The following is a 21,122-nucleotide window of genomic DNA, read 5'->3' as shown; positions in this document are numbered from 1 at the left end:
GCAGATGACACAAATATTTTTTGTTCTGGGGAAAATCTGCAGCAGCTTTTGGAGGTGGCCACATCAGAAATCAGAAAATTGCAACGGTGGTTTGACAGAAATAAATTGTCATTAAATTTGGACAAAACTAAATTTATGTTATTTGGAAACCAAAAAATAGACATACCAGTACAAATGATAATAGATGATGTGACTATTGAAAGAGTATATGTAAATAAATTTCTGGGTGTAATACTGGACCACAAAATCTGCTGGAAACCTCAGATAAATTATGTAAGAACAAAGCTGGCAAAGAGCATAGCAGTCTTAGGGAAAACAAGACACACACTGGATCATAAATCACTGAACATTCTGTATTCTTCACTTGTATCACCATATCTGAATTACTGTGTAGAAGTTTGGGGTAACACTTATAAAAGCAACTTACAACCATTATGCATACTACAGAAGAGAGCAATCAGGATAGTAAATAATGTGGGATATAGGGAACACACGAACACACTGTTTTTGAAGTCACATGCATTGAAATTTATGGATTTGGTCAAATTTAAAACCGCAATAATTATGTTTAGAGCAAGACATAATTCACTTCCGGGCAATATTCAAAAAATGTTTTGTGACAGGGAGGGGGGTTATAATTTTAGAGGAAAATTTAATTTTAAAAAGCATTGTGTTCGTACAAAAAAGAAGAGTATGTGTATTTCAGTCTGTGGGGTGGATTTGTGGAATGGGTTAGGTGATGGGTTGAAGGGGAGCACAAATATAAATCAATTTAAAAAGCTATACAAGAAAGATATTTTTGGGAGGTATATGGTTGAAGAAGAGTTGTGTTAAAGGTTGGTTATATACTTTTTAACTCCGGATGTATTTGTGGGTTGTAAATAAACTTGGGATGCTGTTCATATATTCAACTTAGGATGTAAATAAATCTGGGATAGTTTTTATATTATATTATATTATTTTATATTATCATTCTATGATATATGAGTTAATAGAGGAGAAGTGAGAAAGGGGTAGGGTAATATAAGTTTTTCTTCTACCTACTCCTTTTCGGACACTATAACTCTTGTTTTGTTTGTTATTATTTTGTATCTGTTTTTATTTATTATATGTTCGAAATAAAGTCTTTCATTCATTCATTCATTCATTCATCCTTCAGCCATGCTCCCTGATGTAAGATACATTTTAACCAGGTTTCCACAGGTTCACTTTAAAATTACAGGTCCTTAAGTTACACTAAATCATTTTGCTTCATGGTTATGGTTCCATTTTGTACCAGAACATGTAATTCATTACCAGTATGTAATACTTTAACCCTGAATAAGGCAAAGTTTTGAACCCCACTACCCGCCCAAAAATGCCCCAGCCTTCATTAATGTAATAAAAGTGATTTTTCATTGACAAGATTTGTCTTTTGTTTGAAAGACAATTCAATCTGTTGCACTCCATTTTCAACATGCCAACCCAGTGGACTATAGACATCCTGTTGCATATCTGTTTGAATGCACTTTGTCCAGAAAAATATGGTATAGATTGTTCCAGTATGTTTGCACAAAGTGGGTAGTATTATGGACAATTTAACAAGAAAAGCAAGTTTGATATTGAAATTATAAATGATGGAAATGGAAAAAATACCTAAAATGTAAAGGGGGGCACAAAACATGTTCTAATTGCATTCAAATCATATCCAATTGGGAAGAGCTGGGACAGAGGCACCTCAAGGGGAGACAACCCAGGTGAAAAGAATAAAAAAAATTATACCATGAGATTTCCCCAGTTGATTACTTACATTGAGATTATTTTTTGTATTACAAGTTTTCTGAAATTTTACATTTTAATATGCAAATTATCTAATGCTAACGTTTGGTGAATTTCTGAAAATCTGACACAAATAAACAAAATGTAGTAAAATAAACACCTAAGTGTATATTGGATGTTTTCTTTCCACTAGTCTGAAAGAAAACCTATGGAAGGTAAAATAGCTCTTGCATTAAAGTGGGAGTAGGCAGTATGTTTTTGGCATCATTGGGCAAAAATTCCATAATAACCTTTCAGCATATTGTAATTCATGTGTTCTGAGAGAAAACTAGACTTCTGCACCTCCTCATGGCTCTGTTTTCAGGCCTTAAAAAATCTAGCCTGTGACAGTAGACTTTGGCCAATCACAGGTCATTTCAGAGAGAGCGTTCCTATTGGCTGCACTCCGGTCATGTGACCGGTACTTGGCATTCCTTCAAGCCATCTCAACATGGCTGCCGGGTCACAAACTTTCTAATTTTACAGCTAAACAGTACACTACAAGATGATTCTGAAAACATTTGAGATGAGAAATAGGCATTAACTTAACATAATATTGATTCATATTTGATCAGCGCTGCCTAGTTTGACCGTTTGGTCAGAGTTTGCGAGTGATTGACAGCCGGCTCTCATAGACGGCAGACCTCATATCGGCTCTTACCGCTTGTTTTCCTCTGGTCTGTGAAATCTTGCAGATGCCATTAGGAGCACACAGAGGAACACAATTTTTTTCAGGTAACCTGTTTCATGTACTACTGCCAGGATATAGAGACAGTATAATAAAAATATTTTTTTTCAAATCATATTTGCTCCAATCTCGCCTACTTCAGCTTTAAGAGTGTCAGACATCTGAAGAACCTGTCCTGGGCCCAACCTTTTGAGAAGCCAGAACTATAGCATTAACTTCCTGTCAGTGTTGGACAGATAACAGCAAACACAACTATGGACTCAAAGCTGAATACTAAAGTTTGTAGCCACTGATTTATATGGCTGTAGCCAGCTGCTGGATTAAGTTAGATCACAAGGATCAGTAGAGGTGCCCTGCTGACCCACATGTAGTTCTCTACATTACACTGTTCTCTGCAGCAAGTCAGACTCCCCCTGTTGTCCTTTGGGTGTCCCTGCTCTCTGATTCGTTACAGGGCAACTCTCCAGCACATAACTGCATTCCTCAATTTCTTCCATTTTCATGCTTTCCACTTTCTTAATCCTAATGTTTATGCCCCCTTGACTAGACTGGCAGACTTCCTATTTTACTGTAAATGAGGCAAGTCATGGGATTCAAATGCCATTTTACTTTATATTCGTCATTCACTGCATCGCTCATTGTGGTTGCTGCCATTTGCAATTTTGTCAGCTTTTGTACACTTCCGAAACAAGTTTGCTTTAGCCCCTTTAAGCGCATGTTGCCCATTACGTAATCAGTTCAGTCAAACTCCTTTCGGTCACAAAAGTTCAGCCAGTTCCAAGTCTAAACACACAAAACTCAACCGTCACATTGATTCTGAGCATTTTATGGCCCTCATGTTCCAGTAAGTTTCTAGCAATTTTAGATTCCTGCCCGCATTTAGCTTCACATTCAGTGTCATTTTAGGAGAAAGAAACCAACAAGATAGCTGTGCCTTTTTTTTTACGCTTTATTATCCCAAGTGCAGACAGTTATATGCGTTTACTCGTCCTCTTGAACACAATGGGGCCAAGAGTCATAGTCTGGTGAAAAAAAGAAAAAAAAAGCCACATTAGAAACTTGTTTGAGTCTCTTAAGACTCTTGAATTGTGTCTAGTACTCACATTGACAATTGTGTTTGCATCCACCAGTTCCGTGACGGACTCGATTCCCTTCAGGGAGAACTTCAGCTTGCCACCATCACGCTGAACCACCGTCTTAAAGAAGCACGATACAAGAGTTTCAATCTGGGACGGTTAAGCAATTATTAACCGATGTGCACCCGGATTTAATCGCATCAGTGTGTCATTTTATTGCATTACTGATTAGCCATTCATTTTATCTGTGCTGAATCATCCTGGCTTACCTTGACCTTCTCCCCAGTGGCCGTCTCTATCTCTGCCTCCTGTCCAATGGTGAAGGTGTTGACGATGACCCTTGTGCCAGTGGTGACCGTCACCTTAAAGTTGTTATCAGTCTCCTCAATCTCAGAGATGCTCTTGAGGTCTTTGCCTTTCTGGATGTGATCATCAGGGAGACCTTAAGACAAAAAAGGAATGGTTTAAGAAGCCACCTAAGAGGTGTTGCATTTCATTGGCTGACCGTTTTAGCACCATTACATAACATTGTTACACAAGTCATCAAATCTTCGCATGTTCCAACTTTTTTTTGTTGTTGTGTAAAACAGCCCAGTTAAACAAGCATTTCAAAATCACAGTGCAAACATTTAGCTACTGTTCAAAAAACATCATGAAAGAAGGGTGAACTCTTACCAATGGCCTTCATGAAAGCCTCAAAGTTCTCCTGAGACTCCAGCTGGTACTTTCCAGTGAAAGACATGGCGACAGACAGTAAAGGTAAGAGTGAGAAGTGCTTAGCTGCCTGATTTATACTCTCAAACTCTCAGCGCTGCAATCATTAACCACAGGTGTCACAAATTAAAGCAACTCCAGCCCACTTCAAGATCCAGAGAGATAAAAGAGGTACAGAACGGCTAGACTATATAGAGTTAGGTAACCCTCAATGCAGAGGAGGAAATAGTCAAAATGTCTGTTATGATCTCATTCGAAGTCACACTAACATCTGATGACATTGCATGAATCGTACCCCAAAAACTGCTGACTGGACACACTGTTCAGTTTGCTGCTTTCTCTCTTCCTTCATCTTCTTTCTGTTCCTTCTTTTCATCCTTTTTTTCTCTGTTTTTCTCCCTTTTGTCTTTCCTTTAGCCAATTCTTTCCTTCTGTCCTTTTGTTCTGCATGACTTTTTACATAGTGTATTTTTCACCTCTCAGAGTTTTACAGAGGCTTGAGTTTTAGGGAAACTGTTTTTCTCTGAGAGCTGATTGAGATTGATAAAAAAAAAAAAAAAAATTTAAGTTTGCCTGCAAGCAGTCGGGGCATATCAGGGGAAAACATTTGCTCTTATTTTGTCTGAAATGAGAAAAACAAAGATAACATTTCTAAGCGAAAAAATTAAATTAAAGTTTCCTAGATCATGTCTAAAACAAAATGATCAAATCTTTAAAAGATAGATAAATAGTTTCACACTACAGTTTCATATTCACAGTATTCACTTTTGTCCTAATATATTTAAAATGCATAAATATTATTGTATGATATATTATATATTTGCAGCTAACCCTGCTGCAGTTCATTCATACTGACTTCCACAGAGTGAACTGTACATTTCATTACAAAGGTACTTTACTCAGTTGACCTGGACACTATTCAAGATAAGATTCCTAAAAATAGAGAGCTCTCACAGACGCAAACTAAGATACGACAAAATGATTCAATCAAGCACAATGTCAATAATCTGTCATCAGTGTTTCAGAGTGAATTCTTCAGTCTGCTGTGTTCCATTTGTTTGGTGTTTACCTCAACAAGAGCTTATGATTAAACCACAAAGTTAACAAAAAAAAGGCTCAAAGGTGACTACCGTACGAGATAACCTTCATAACTGTTGCAACAGTGATATTGTATCACTGGAGTTGCCACGATGATAACACAAACATCATCATGTGAGGATCCTTTGGGTTGTTGCAGGATTATGCAAAGCTGAACATCTGAAGAGATAAAGACGGATGTGGGCTTTGTACGTTTAGTGATAGTAGAATATAGTGTAACACCGAAGCCTGATAAGATTTTTGCTGGCTGGTTCTTTACTGTGTAGAGAAAAGGGTTTGAAACTGTCTGCACTGTAGTTTCAGTCAGGTGGCTCTTAAATAAAGAAACAACATTTTATACTCTCTCAAAACTTTATTTCAACATGTAGATATCTGGATGACCACTGTCAGTATTCATCCCTGTTTTCATACATAAAAATATATCGACAGAGGCACTCTACAGAAGAAGAGCAATGACAAACATAGAAATACAACTATATGAACTACAACTACAAGTCCCACGTCCTCGGTGTCGGGAGCAGCAGCTTATTGGTGAACTCGATGAGGAGAACTGTGACCAGCCAGATGCAGGAGCCTGAGGATGATGTCACCGGGGTCGCTGCCTTCGAATTGGCTGCTCTGGTCATCTCCTTCGTCCTCGATGAGGCAGGATTGGTCTGTGGTGCAGCTTTCTGTAAAAAAAATAAAAAAGATAAAGGAGGAGTTATCACTCAGAACTTGGTTGTCTCAATCGTACACTTTACAATATGTTGTTATCAGGTGTTGCTACCCGTGACCATGAACCTTTTCAGAAGAAGAGGGCAAGAAAAGTTCACAATAACGTAGAAGACGTAACAGAACTCAAATCCAAAGACACAGTATGTAGCTTATTTAATTGAACTTTCAGTGATTTGTTCCATTTAGCTAAATCAAAGCTTGTAATAGAAAAGAAAAATACTAGAAAATCACATAAATCAATATGCAGTGGTGGAAAATAACTAAGTACATTTACTCAAGTACAGTACCTACAATTCTAGGTTTATTTTATGCTACTTTATACTTTTACTCCACCACATTTCAGAGGTAAATATTGTACTTTTTACTCCACTACTTTTCGGTTTGTTGCTGCTTCGTATTTTATACCTGTCTTATTCTATTTAGCTTTTTTTTTCAATTCTCTTGGTTTTTAAAATTAAAAATATTTAAATGTCCTTTTATTATGTGTTTCTTTTGCTCTTTGTCTTAATGTTTTGAATTGTAAAGCGCTTTGAATTGCCTTGTTGCTGAAATGTGCTGTATGTACAGTATAAATAAACTTGCCACGACTTGACTTATAGATTCAGATTTTACCTATAATGAGCATATAAAATACAATGCTTTGATACGCAGTCTATTAAATCATCCAATAGTAAATTGAATAACTAGAATCTGCTCCATTTCAGTCAACTACAACATTAAAATACTGTTTACATAGTAATGCAAAGCAGTAACTACAATTTAATGGTATAATATATAACAGTAGTGCTCTGACAGAGACATTTTTCCTTCGAGTTTTACTGAAGTAAAGGGTCTGAATATTTCTTCCACCGCTGCCTGAATGCACTTCGGGATATCCTGACCTGCATCACAGCAGACTCCTGAAGCAGCGCAGCGTCCTCCCTCAGATCCACAGGGTCTCCCTCCGGCCTGGCAGGGGGTGAGCAGGTAGTTCTCCTCCACGCAGTGAGCTGTTTCCGGGGAGCCCAGCAGGCAGCCGAGGCCCTCGCCGCAGCAGATACTGGGGCCGAAGCAGCGGCCCCTGTCTCCGGGGCCACACGGCATGCACTGGTGGAGCAAACGATTTTTATTAGAATGTATTCAGATTCAGATTCAGACAACTTTATTGATCCCAAGAAGGGCCATTCAATTCACAGCCTACCCCATCACAAAAACACACACAGACAACGTCCAGACAGACATCCAAAATGTTATGTCAATCACAGGTCGGTAAAACTGACAAACAGAGGTCGGTAAAGGTATATCAAAGCATTTAACACTGTGTAGAGCATGTTTATCATGAGCTAATGTGTCTGTTGAGCTCTTTAAAGTGAACTGACCACGAGAGTTTCAGTCCAAACTCAGCTCCTTTATGTAGAAATAAAAATGTTCTATGACGTATTTGGACATGTAACCAACAACTTTTTATTGAATGAAATTTTAGTATTGTTATTTCTATAGATGTTTTTCTACGCATGTCTGTCCATCCTGGAGGAGGGATCCCTTTTCTATTGTTCTTCTTGAGGTTTCTTAATTTTTTGTCCCTGCTAAAGGCTACAGGTGTTTTTTTTTTGTGAGGTGTGGTGTAAGGTGTAAGGATAGACGGTGTTGTATGTTGTTCAGATAATAAACCCCTTTGTGAAGTGTGATATTTATATATCATATAAATAAAATGGAATGGAAATGGAAAAAAAAACACCTCTCTGAATCTAAGATTATGACTTCATAAAAGAGATTTAAGGTGAAATATTGGTAACGCTCACCTTTCGCAGCGGTGCATCCATGATGGACCTCTTCCCGCCGATAGGACAGTTAGAGATGTAACACGCTGAACATACAGACAGCACAAAAAGTAGGCACACGGACACAGCAGCTCCAGTCATTTCTGCTGAGAGAGAGAAAGAAAGAGGTTAGTTAATACTCAAGATGGACAGATATCCACAAATCTGCAGAAACAGAACTCACTTGTTGTTTAACCTCTTGATGAGCAGTAGATTTGAAGTGTTGGTTCCAGATGCTCGCCCTGATGCTTCTTCTGATCTCGGATACCTCTGACATGTCTTATATATACCTCCAGAGCTTCTTCTGAGAGTGACACAGAAACCCAAAAGCCACTTAGAGATCCTTAATGAGCTCGTTTTAGCTACTATCACCTCCGGAAATGAAGCTGACCACCACCTCGAAGGCCGGGTCAAAAGGGCCAGGCAGTTCTGTGGCCCGGTTGGCTTCTCGCTATTGGGAGTCATTACAGAAGGGCTCATGGTGCGTGACCGTGCATGTTAGAGAGGACACGAAAGTCAGAGAGGTCAGGAAGTGAATGGAGAGATGGAATAATTCAGAGCATGAGTGGACACGAGTGTAGTACAACTTTTATGTTAAAAAAGGAGACACATTATAAGGATTCTTTTTTATTTTCCAGGACAGATGAAAAAAGCTGGTTTTAAAGGTCATGAGAAGAGGTTGAACCTCGGCCTGCTGCGCCGCCATGATGGTTCGGAAGTGGTGAGTTTTTTGTCGACTGGATGTTTACAAGCAAACACAGCGGTGACGAAAAAAGCACACACACAAACACACAGACACACAAACACACACACACACACCTACAAATATTCCTTTCTATTAATAAAGTCTTTAATTCCTCACAGGAATTGACGCACACATCGTCCAGGTCTGAGGTTAATTGGTCTCATGAGCTAATTAACACGGCTAATGATCAGCCACATCCCCGTAAAAGACAGTTTCACCGTTTCAATGATATGAGCTCAATTACTTCTAACTGCCACCTCATCTCAATTAAACATAAAGTGAAAACATCGTCTTTGTTCGCCAACTTCTGCGGCAAAAAGGGAGGATTGAGACGTGGGCTGACAGTTTATTTAGATTTCACACCCACAAATAAGATAGTAAAACATAACTGTTGTCATTTTGGGAAGACAAATAGGACAAGTTGTTGTCATAAAGTGTCACTCAGACAATGGGCCACTCTTGCCTCCTAGTGGCTGTGTTGACACATTTAACCTATTCATGCATTCATTTGTACATACAGACATCTAAACATGTACATACTGTACATAATCATCCAGTCAGTATGTATTTGCACTATTTGTATTGTTTACAACTTACACTACACTTGACTTGTATATAGACGTTTTATGTTATTTCTTATATTATTGTTGGTCATTGGTTCTTTTTATATATATTTATATAATATTTATAAATACACCTATTTTTTTTCACTTCTTGTGTACATAACGGTCCTGTCTATTCCTCATTTGTTTGTCCTTGTTATTTCCATTTCTGGTTAAGTACATTGAGAGAGATGCATATAAAACAGAGTCCTTGTATTTATGTACTTGGCAAATAAAACTGATTCTGATACTGAGTTTTCATTGTCTGTTGCTGATTTCACCTGAAAAATTGAACTTCAAATGTTGCACGTAGTGTTTTCTGCTGGGTTGCATTATATTATACAAGTATTTGCATTATAAGCCCCTGTATGATAAAACACTATGTACCTAACTGACTAACTATAAACTTTATCTGCTGGAACCTAAAATACCTGAAATACATTAAGTGTTTAAAATCTCATCATATTCCTTTTAAAAACATAAAAGATTTTATTCATTTTTGCATGTGAAATCTTAAAATGCATTTCTTTTTAGCTGAAGAGCTGGTTTTAACAGACTGAGATCCTCTTCCATCACTGCCAGCGCCTTACAGCTGTTAAACATTCAAACTGCATTGTTTTCTTGTGCAACATCGTGTCTCGCCATTCCTCCAAAAGCTGTGCAAATCCCTATTTCATAGAGAAATGGAGATGTCTATCTAGTGTTTCCTTATTTTTCTGCAGGAAGGCACTAGGCTTGTTGACTTCCTCTCCCCTCCCTTCCTTCCTTCTCTCCGAAGGTACTCATCTGAAAAATGAGAACAAAGTGATTGTTCCTGTTCTCTTTCTTAAGTCACTTCAAATGCTATCCGTGGACGGGCGGCTCATTGTCAGGAGAGTTGCAGTGCGAGCAGGAGGGAGAGAAACGCAGGTACAGGTACACCAGCAGCAAGCTGCAGCAGCACTTCAGCCAACAGCATCAAGAGCAGAAAACACACTCAACTGGTAAGTTACACTCACACACACACTGACTTCGTTGCAGCCTCACACAAACACACACTTACATGGCACTGGCTGGCATACAGTATGAGGAGGGGCTTCGTTTTTAATGGATTGTTTGGAATGCATGGTGTGGCAAAGAATAGCCTGGGGTCTCTGCACAGAGCACCTTAAGAGGGAGAGGTGAGGAGGATAAAAGAACAGGATCAGGGTTTGAAACTGGCTGAAAGGGAAACATTGAACATTTCAGCATGCATCTGAAATAGTTGCAAAATACTTGGAAGATGCAGAGTAGCATTCTTCTTGCATTCTGCATGAGGTTTCTGTTTTCTATAAATCACTAATTTACATTGTGTCCCTGTAACGTGTATTTCCATTCTTAATTGATATAGAGCGATATTCCCTGTTTTTAGAGAGTGTGTTGCACTGATTTAAGTTTTCAAAGTATGTTTTTGCAGAATCAAAATGACACTGTGATATTATATAACTGTGAATTTATCTATAATCTCTGCACTGATCTTAATCTCATGATCTTCCATAACTTCGTCATCCTCACTTGTTGTCATCATCTTTTCAACATGATTCAATCATATCATGCCGTCTGCATCTATGTGAATCTGGATGCATCTGTTGAGAGCTGAAATAGTTGATCATTCAGTCAACAGAAAATTTACAATTCTGGTAATAGATTAATCGTTTAAGAAATCTTTTCATGCAAAAATACCTAAATATTTTGTATTTCAGCCTCTAAATTATGAGAATCTGCTGCTTTTCTTTAATTTATGTGATCATTCACTGAATATCTTCAGGTTTTGGTCAGACAAAAAACAAAAACAATGAAACGATTATTTGAGAAAATGACCTGCAAATGAATCAACAATAACAATAATCTTTAGTTGCAGCCCTACATATGGTAATATGTGTATTTTGAGTGAATTCTTATATACAGTAGGAATAGTTGCTGCATCTGCAGCCAACATTGATATAACATGTAGCACACAATAGAGTAGAAGTAGTGGTCATGCTACAGTGAATTGATATGCATCACAGCAGTTTCTCATTGATAAGCACTGAGCTATTTACAGGAATAGAATAGATACGTAGAACATTGCTAAGCACATTTTAGATGTCATGCAGAAGTAAGACAGTTCCCCTATGAGTATCATCATCTTTTTTACCCATGACCATTAACTATACACTAAAGTATGCACATAGAAACTACGGCGGAGATGTTATTTATAGCAATGACATCTCACAGTTTTCATGTCACAGTTTTAAACTTCTATCAGTTATTGAGTCGACCTCAGACTTTAGGCTGCATGCTCACAGAGATACGGATTGAAACATCAAGTAGCATTATCAGTGGAGGAGAAAAGGGGAAGTTTGTCCTGGCTATCAGTGCAACAAAAAGATGAACAGAGCAGAGAAAAAAAAGACATGGAGAAGCGAAAAGTGTGCGGGAGGTAGAGGTGAACATTTCACAGATAACTTCCTTCTTTCGGGAGAGGAGGAGATCTGTGAGAAAGAAAGAAGTGAAAGGTTTCAGGTTGAACACCGAAAAGGTGTGGGTGTCAAGACAAGAGGGTATGTGTGCCCGGTTACTTTCCTTCCACAGAAACCTTCAGCTTCACATCATGAATAGAAACCACATACAGAGTCATTGGACATACTTTTGTTCTATAAATGATGTGTCTGTTTTAGGGCTGCCAGTATAACTACAGGTAAGCAGTGGTGGACAGTAACTGAGTACATTTACTCAAGTATTACTCAACATTTATTTGACAGCTATAGTTACTAGTTACTTCTCTGATAATTTCTACATAATAACACATATATGTTCTTAAAATAGACAATGTATTCATCATACAAGCTTGTAAAGTTCTTAGTGATTTAAAGAACGAATCAGTGATTCCTAACTTTGGCTTGTGACTAAAAAGGGGTCCCTTGTCCAATAGCACAGCAGGCAACAACAGCTGTCAGTGAGTCAGTGTGCTGACTTGTCTATGACTTGCCCCAAACTGTATGTGGTTATCATAAAGTGGGCATGTCTGTAAAGGGGAGACTCGTGGGTACCCATAGAACCCATTTTCATTCACATATCTTGAGGTCAAAGGTCAAGGGACCCCTTTGAAAATGACCAGAACAGTTTTTCCTCACCAAAATTTAGCTTAAATTCAAGACAAGCTATAACTTGGTTGGTACCAAGGATTCTCGCGTTAACTTTGACAGCCCTAATCTGAATACTTCCTCCACCACTGTAACCACTTCTTTTACTCTTTCTAATGCAGACACAAGATGGAAACAGACAGAGGGAATTTCTCTCCAGCAAGAAGTCCTCCTCTCAGAGACCAGCTAAGACAAGCACCTCAGCACAGTTTCTACCTAAGCCCACCACCGCTCTACATTAAGCCCCCCAAATTCTCCCCTCCCAGTTACCCCAGCACATCGCCCAGCAGAGACACCTACAGTACGTTCAGCGCCCCTGCCTTCTTTCCCATGCTTGGTCCCGGTTATATCCAAAAGGAAGGATCCCAAAAACGCAAAAGAACTCCTTTCAAAATGAACGCCCAAGGAGGTGAATCTCCTGACAGAGGAGCAGCAGAGGCAGACGAAAGCAGCAGCAGAAAGAGGACGGTGCACCTCTCCCACGTCCCCTTCTCCCTCCCACCTCGCCCCATTCCTTCCCCATCTCCTAAGCCCATCCCTGGTATGATCGAGCTAAACAGACTGCAGCTTCATCACAGATCACCAGGTATTAGTCTACCTGTGCAGGTGAAACAGGAGCCTCTCAGTCCTTCCAGTGTTTGGCCTCCCTCTCGTCTCCTCCTCCATTCTCCCTTCTTCCCACCTCTCCACCACAACTTCCTCCCATACCCCTTCTTCATGCCCGGCCCTGTCATGCACCTTTCCCCTGGTTCTTTCTACCCAAGAGAGGACCTCCGCCCCGGGCATCGTGGCCGTGACGGACCTCCTCGAGGTGGGACGACCAGTGCCGAAAAGCTCGGTCTTAACGTCCACGTGGATGACAGCTACTACGTAGACGTCGGTGGGGACCAGAAGAGATGGAAGTGTCGTATGTGTGAGAAGTCCTACACCTCAAAGTACAACCTGGTCACGCACATCCTGGGGCACAACGGCATCAAGCCACACGGGTGCCACCTGTGTGGGAAGCTGTTCAAGCAGCTGAGCCACCTGCACACACACCTGCTGACCCACCGGGGCATGAGGCCCCACAAGTGCCAGGTGTGCCACAAGGCCTTCACTCAGACCAGCCACCTGAAGAGACACATGATGCAGCACAGTGACGTGAAGCCATACAGGTAGATGTTTTATAGAAGGAGCTTTTTTATTTCCAACTGTCAACTTTTATCCTAAGCGATCTCACACACTCTCTCTGCCCCTCCAGCTGCAGTGTGTGCGGCAGAGGTTTTGCTTACCCCAGTGAGCTTCGTGCCCATGAGCTGAAGCATGAGAAAGGACAGGAGAACGTATGTGTGGAGTGTGGTCTGGATTTCCCCACGCTGGCCCAGCTGAAGAGGCACCTTACCGCCCATCGTGGCCCCACCCTGTACAGGTGAGCACAAAACTGGTTCTTCCCTTTGCTGAAATAGCTTAATGATTGTATTGGTAAAGCAATAGTTGGACATTTTGGGAAATACCGTAGTTTGTTTTCATGGAAGGATTACTGAACGGGCGTTCTGGGCACAAGTAAGAGGGTAGAGGGCCCCTGAAGTTTGAAGTTACTGCTAAAATTTGGAAGTCATACATAGACGCAACATGACCACAAACAGATGGAAAACTGCCACAGAGATGCAAAAATGTCCAAAATTAGACAAAACAACCACAAAGAGACACAAAACGTCTACAAAGAGATGCAAAACAACCAAAATGAGACAGAATATGACCCCAAAGAGACGCAAAACATCCGCAAAGAGCTGCAAAACAATCAAAAAGACAGAATACGACCACAAAGGGACGCAAAACATCTACAAAGCGAAGCAGAACGGCCAAAAAGAGATGCAAAACGACTACAAAGAGATGCAAAACAACCAAAAAGAGACAGAACATGACCACGAAGAGATGCAAAACGTCTACAAAACGACCAAAAAGACGCAGAACGACTACAAAGAGATGTAAAACAACCAAAAAGAGACACAAACAGCTACAAAGAGACGCAAAAAGACCATGAAGAGATGCAAAACATCTACAAAGGGATGCATAACAACTACAAAGACACAAAAGACCATGAAGAGATGCAAAACATCTACAAAGAGATGCAAAATTATCTAAAATATATCTCTTTTAATCTATGGCTCTTGAGGGGTAGGGACCATCTGTCTGTGCTTAGGGGCCCATTGTCTCCCTTTGTTTTCTTGTCGAGAGTTATAGATGAGATTGATACCACTCATGTCTGTACAGAGAGTGGTATCAATCTTCTCATCTAATTCCTGGCAAGAAAGCAAACACATTTCCCGAAATGTTTAACTACAGCTTTAACATTTCAGTTCTCTATTTGTCTCAGTGAAGAGGTTAACCGTATGCATGTTGTTCCTGCAGGTGTACAGAGTGCCAGAAGACTTTCCAGTACCCGAGCCAGCTTCAGAACCACATGATGAAACACAAAGACATCAGGCCGTACATCTGCAGCGAGTGCGGGATGGAGTTCATCCAGTCACACCACCTGAAGCAGCACACGCTCACTCACAAAGTAGGTTTCATTAGGAGGACAAAGAGAAAAGACGCAGTATTTTGTCTTTTTTTTTTTGACACGGGGTTGGAAGCAAAAGCATGGATTTTTGGCATCAAACAGAGTTATCAATTTTGCTGTCAAATCAAGACATTTCCATTATTCCTTGCGCACATTTTGGATAGTGACGCGATGGATCAAATAATTTGGACACTAGCCTAACAGGTTGTTTTGGCAGCTGTCTCAAAGCAATTTCGCCTTAAATTCTGGCTCCTGAAGCTATTTTTAACCCATTAACATCCAGTTTTCATCTTTTATTTTCCCTTTAGGAGAGTTATAAAAAACCTGATTCCACACAGTTTGACAGTATTATACCTATATATAAATATACTGTATGAGCTTGTCCGAAGTCTTCATTGAAGTAGTATGAGGTTTACATTGAGTTACATGTTGAAATTTTGAGATTTTTAATGTCTTGGTATCATTTTATGCACATTTCTCCTAAAAAAGACAAATCTGGTATCTTTGGAAACTTTGGGATCTCCACAAAAAACAAAATAAATATGTTGAAATAAAGATCAACCTAACATTTTAAGCAGACAGACAGACTCATCTTTTGACCACATTTCTCACACTGCTACTTCCACATTCTGTCGTTCTTCAGGGGGTGAAGGAGCACAAGTGTCGCATCTGTGGTCGTGAGTTCACGCTATTGGCCAACATGAAGCGCCATGTCCTCATCCACACCAACATACGGGCCTACCAGTGCCACATGTGCTTCAAGAGTTTTGTCCAAAAACAGACTCTCAAGGCTCACATGATCGTCCACTCAGACATCAAGCCCTATAAATGCAAGGTTAGTCAAATTTAATATGTCAGAAGGGGCTCTTTGCGTTGTGTTTTGGCCTTCAATTCCTCTTTTGCTCACTGAGGAAAAGAATAGTTTGCACACATAGTTAGCTTAGCATAGAGACCGGAATTAAGGGGAAACATCTAGCTCTGTCCAAAGGTAACAAAATACACCTACCAGCACCTCTAGAGCTCACAAATTAACCAGTGAAGCCAGCAATGTGGAAGTGCCTTAAACTTGCATTCTCTCTAAAAGCCAGCAGGGGGCGACTCCTCTGGTTGCTAAAAGAAGTCTGATTGTACAGAAGTCTATGAGAAAATGACCCTACCTCTCACTTGATTGATGATATTACCTCAGTAAACATTGTAAACATGAGTTTATGGTCTCAATCACTAGTTTCAAGTCTTCTTCAACACGGCATGGTGCTCATTTAGAAAATTATGGTCCCATTTAGAGTCAAATAGATCATAAAGCAGGGGATGCTTTAGGGCGTGGCTACCTTAACATTTTGGTTGCCTTAAAATGTCTTATTCAGCGTTTGGTTGTTGCTCCACCCTCTGGTTGCAAAAAGCCAAGATGGCGACAGCCAAAATGGCAAACTCGAGGCTTCAAAACGGCAGTCCACAAACTAATGGATGAAGTCATGGTGACTGCTCCACCTCTTATATACAGTTTATGAAATTAACATATTATTTAATTTGTTTAATCCGTACAAAAATCAAACTGTAAAAGTAATGCATTGTGGTATTACGGGGGGTTATGTGACGGATTTTGTTACCTTTGGACAGAGCCAGGCTAGCTGTTTCCCCCTGTTTACAGTCTTTGTGCTAAGCCAAGCTAACCAGCTGTTGGCTCTACCATCATACTCAGCGTCGGACATAAGATTGGTATCGATCTTCTGATCTCACTCTCGGCAAGAATAAGCCGATTTTGCAAAATGTCAAACTATTCCTTCAATATTCAATCCTGCCTCCAGGTGTTACCGTTATTGTAAACTAAATGAACCAGTGTGTATTTATTCACAATCACAGCCAAGTACCAAACCTGTAATATTTAGCTGCTATTAAAGGATTTCCTCACTTTTCTGGAGAGTCTGTTTTGACCTTGGTGCGTGGTGCGAGGACTGAGACGATGACCAGATAGCAGAGAGGCTTTTGGCAGTAGGAGCCTCCTTGTCCATAGGAAGGATATCGCCGCACAAACTGCCTCTCTAACAATGGCCCCCCAGCCTCCCCGGAGAACAAGGCCCTCAAATAGATTTCATCTCGCTTTCTCTGCTGCTGGAGGGAGCTTCCTGTTTTCTCACGGTCCTCTTGGACAGTTTACAGTCCCTCTCTCCTCCTGAAGGAAAGGACCACCCTAATAAAAAAGAATGCAGAGGAAGGACAGCGCAGGAGTTGCCCTTCCCTGTTCTCCTCCCGGCCCTGTCTCCATGTTGCTTCCTCTTTCTTTCTGTTTTTCTTGCATGTGTGTCGGGGAGTGAGAGACAGAGAGAGAGGAGGGGTGGGGGGGAGACAAAGAGGAAAGGAGGAAAACAAGGATAGGAGGAGGGAGAAAGGGTGTGTGTCTATGTATATCTGAATGCCTGCACATTCATTCATGATTACGTGTTGCTCAGTTTGTCATCGAACAAAGGAGATTTGGCAGAGAAAGAAAAATAATAGGTGGATGGTGTTGGCCTATTGTTTTTATATATCCTCAAATAGTGTTTACAACAGTTAGTAGTGGAAAGTAATCAAGTATGTGACTGCGAGCTATTTTGAGCTGCTTGTCGGCTACTTTACTTGAGTATCACCTAAACTCTTTACGTCTACCTGCATTTCTGAGGGGTAAACTGTACTTTTTACTCACTCAGCTACATTTATCCACCAACCACAGTTATTTTGCAGATATAGATTTGACATACAAAACATATAATCAGCCTAAATACGATGATTTCTCATTGACTAAACTGCTAATGTATAAATTAGTTAAAATTAGCACCACCTCAGCCAATTAATAAAACGTAATAATTTTACACTTTGAAAGACGGCATTTAACCAAATGAGTACTTTTACTTTTCATAATTTAAATAGATTTTGCTGACAATACATTTGTACTTTTACTTATGCAAAAGTCTACTTGTGACAGAGTAAATCACACTGTAGTATTGATACTTTTACTTAAAGGAATAGTTCGACATACTGGGAAATATGTTTAATCGCTTTCTGGCTGGGAGTTAGCTGAAAAGATACCACTCTCACGTCGGCAAATGTGTATAGCTTGAGCCATCGGCTGATTAGCTTAGCTTAGCATAAAGACTGGAATCAGGGGGAAACTGCTAGCAGCATTGGAGACTACAGGAAGTTGTTGTGCCCGGCTGAGTTGAAAGGAATTTAAATGTAAAAATGAGTAGATTTCTTATTTGGCTAATGACAATTTACCTGGTCGTACTCTTCTCTCCCTGTGTCTTTCAGCTTTGTGGGAAGGAGTTCAACAGGATGCACAACCTAATGGGCCACATGCATCTCCACTCAGACAGCAAACCCTTCAAATGCCTTTACTGCCCGAGCAAGTTCACGCTGAAGGGAAACCTCACCAGACACATGAAGGTCAAACACGGCGTCATGGACAGAGGGCTGGATGAAAGATGTAAGCTTACTCTAGATGGTATATTCATTGTTTGTTTCAGAAGTTTCTAAATGTAATTAGTTATTTGTCTGACTTCAGTGTTTAGGCAAAGAGGGCGATACTGCCTGTCCGCTCCCATGGGCCTCCTCACCCGCTTCAGCCAAGAGGAGCCGTTTGACCTTTCTCAGAAGCCCCCGGGCCTGCCCAGCCTCCGCCTCTCCCAGTCTGATGGCGAGAGCGTCCCTGGAAGCTCGTGTCAGGAGGAGGACGAGGAGAGTTTGTACAGAAGGAGCCAGTACAGCCCCGAGGTGGACCAGCACGAGCCGGCAGGCGAGGACCAGTACATCCCCGAGCTGGAGGAGAGAGAGCAGGGGTCTCCAGCTGAACCGCGGCCAGGGGAGAAGCAGAAAGAAATGTATCAGCATAGTTTAGATGAACAGAGGGGGTCAGCAGCAGAAGTAGATCCCAGAGGTGACCAGGTGCACCTCTCGCAGTCAGAAGAGACGTCCGAGATGGCCTATGAGTCTGATTTAGACTACGAGACAGGCAGTAGACAGTCGTATGATTATGACTCTGATTCAGAACTAGAAGATGATCACCAAGAGCTAGACGAGGCAGAGGAAAGCAAACAGCAGATCGATGGCTTTTGTGATGCAGCCATCGACGTAGCAGAGAGGAACCAGAGCAGATCAGAGAGAGGGGAAATAGTGCATCGCTTGTGCACGAGTGAATTCATGGGAGTTACGGGTCCACAGGATGAAGAAGAAGACAAAGAAAGAGAAGAAGATGCAGGTTTTTAGGGACGGTTGATGTTTTTTTTGACAGTACAGTGGAAGTCTCTAAATGAAACTGATTATGGAGGATGTGGTATCTTAGCACCAAAAAAATTAGAAAGCTGAACATATCGTGTTTATTAACAGAGCAAAAAATAACAATGAATTAACTGAAATACAAAGCTGTGAAGCATAATGCATGTACAGAACATATCATACACTGATTATTAGTCACTGACAGACGGTTAATGTGCATTTATGAATGGGAAAGTATGTATATGGGAGTTTGTTTTTCGTTGTGTGAATAAAATGCAAAAATATTTTTGTTTGTTTTTTTACAAATAGTTTTGCAATAGTGACTCAAATATGCAATTTTGCTTTAACTTTGTCTTTTAAATGATTATATCTATTATAATAAAATCAAAAATGTGTTATTTTCTCAAACCATTGTGCATGTGTTGGGGTTTGTTGTTTGTGTTAACAGATTCAGATATGACAAAGCTTGAGATTCTTAAGTGCGTCTTTATGAATAAACTGTGATTTCTTTTTTATGTCTAATGTTTAGATTTTTTTTATGCCTTTGTTAGTTCAATTTTGGGGGGATTTTTTTTATTGTATGGCAGTGTAATGATGGTCGCCTGAATGTGATTCTGCTAAATAAATACAAAAATAAAAGCTTGGACGCATGAACCTGTTAAATGAACCTGCTATTTGTGTTTTTATAAACACCCCTTTGACCGTTTTTTAAAGAATATAAACCCAGATATAAAATCTCATCCTCTCCGTCTGACACGTACGTTACCGAGCCAGAGATGATCGCTGTGAGTTTCAAAAAGCTTGCTGCCTTTTCTCCTCCTGCTTCTCTTTCAAAGGAGAGGAAGAGGAAGAGAAAACACCTCTCCCCTTCTCTCTTTTAGGTTGCGATCAAACAGCAGTGACGGACACAGTGGGTGTCCCAGACAAAGGCTTCATATGTCTGTATGACTCAGAATAAAGCATTGTTTCTGCTCATTGCAGAAGCCTCACTGAAAACAGAAATACTCCTGGAATGAAAGCATCTTTTGTTACAAAGTAGAAGATGATATATTATCATACAGTGCATCATGTGGGTTATCTCATATTATAAAGTGATTTAGCAAAAGGTCATTTATTTACTGTGTTTTAATATAACATGGAGCTCACTGGGCTGTAATATCACATTATACCTCGCTCTGTTGTTCCAGTTCAGGTAAACACTGAGCCATTTCTTGTCAGATGAAATGCAGAACAGCAGCTTCTCTATTTCTACCAGTGACGACCACCATGTCCTAAAGGGCGAAACTGCAAACAGTTTGAGGAAGTTCTCACATCCTCCTCTCCTTTCCTTTCCTCACCTACATGTTTCAATCCCGACCACTGGCTCGGAGAGGAACCCACAGACAGTTTGTTATCACCGTCTCCTCTCTAGAATCAGCTCCTCTGAGCAGCATCAAATCTCGGAGGAACAACGTCTATAACTGACCACACCTCAGAGACTTTATGAAAGATGGTGTTTCATAAGGTAATTCTATCACTCCTGTGTGTGTTTTTTAATGAACTGAAACTTTAGAGCTCATGAGAATGCGATGATCAGCCAGACACACAGGAGATACAGAACAGGTAGATACTGTTGGTGATGGGAAAATGAATCCTGCAGAAACCGGTTGGTTGTTCTGCTTTGCAAACACACTAATAATATAACCAACACGAGATGACAAGATAAGTTGAATCATTTGAACTTAAATAAAGCTGTAAAATACAGTTGGTGTTACACATTTACTGTCAGACATGCTGCGGTTGTATATAAACGTTATCTAGCACATTTCTACAGCAGATAACTCTGATGTTCAGGCTCAAAATATCCTGTTGTGTAAATATATATATATATATATATATATATATATATATACAAGACCAAAGAGGGAAATCTTTCACACCATTTCATGTGTCAAATTAATTCACAGGTTAATT

The 21,122-nt window shown here is 40.2% G+C and overlaps 3 protein-coding genes across 4 annotated transcripts; 1 reads left to right on the top strand and 2 right to left on the bottom strand.

Moving 5' to 3' along the window:
* Window positions 1-3,416: 3,416 nt before the first annotated feature.
* LOC119493024 (fatty acid-binding protein, liver-type-like) lies at window positions 3,417-4,398 on the bottom strand. Its single transcript, XM_037777978.1, has 4 exons — window positions 4,237-4,398; window positions 3,831-4,003; window positions 3,589-3,681; window positions 3,417-3,507 (listed from the first exon to the last, which is right to left on the bottom strand). The coding sequence occupies exons 1-4, from the start codon at window positions 4,301-4,303 to the stop codon at window positions 3,457-3,459; spliced, it is 384 nt and encodes a 127-aa protein (XP_037633906.1). The 5' UTR covers window positions 4,304-4,398; the 3' UTR covers window positions 3,417-3,456.
* A 1,307-nt stretch (window positions 4,399-5,705) lies between these two features.
* Window positions 5,706-8,158, bottom strand: oxt (oxytocin). 2 transcript variants are annotated; one of them, XM_037777976.1, is made up of 4 exons: window positions 8,074-8,158; window positions 7,872-7,996; window positions 6,972-7,176; window positions 5,706-6,044 (listed from the first exon to the last, which is right to left on the bottom strand). In XM_037777976.1, exons 2-4 carry the CDS (start codon window positions 7,989-7,991, stop codon window positions 5,899-5,901), a joined length of 471 nt encoding a protein of 156 aa, XP_037633904.1. In that variant the 5' UTR covers window positions 7,992-7,996; window positions 8,074-8,158; the 3' UTR covers window positions 5,706-5,898. The 2 variants fall into 2 exon arrangements, with proteins under 2 accessions (XP_037633904.1, XP_037633905.1); XM_037777977.1 differs by having other exon boundaries at window positions 7,872-7,993.
* Window positions 8,159-9,905: 1,747 nt separating this feature from the next.
* On the top strand, window positions 9,906-19,823 carry znf366 (zinc finger protein 366). Its single transcript, XM_037777973.1, has 7 exons — window positions 9,906-10,219; window positions 12,502-13,533; window positions 13,620-13,787; window positions 14,771-14,921; window positions 15,565-15,756; window positions 18,207-18,381; window positions 18,460-19,823. Exons 2-7 carry the CDS (start codon window positions 12,509-12,511, stop codon window positions 19,158-19,160), a joined length of 2,412 nt encoding a protein of 803 aa, XP_037633901.1. The 5' UTR covers window positions 9,906-10,219; window positions 12,502-12,508; the 3' UTR covers window positions 19,161-19,823.
* Window positions 19,824-21,122: the final 1,299 nt, after the last annotated feature.

Source organism: Sebastes umbrosus, chromosome 8, assembly GCF_015220745.1.
Source record: "Sebastes umbrosus isolate fSebUmb1 chromosome 8, fSebUmb1.pri, whole genome shotgun sequence".
NCBI lineage: Eukaryota > Metazoa > Chordata > Actinopteri > Perciformes > Sebastidae > Sebastes > Sebastes umbrosus.
The sequence above is the reverse complement of the archived record's forward strand: the minus strand, read 5'-3'. Positions and strand labels throughout refer to the sequence as shown.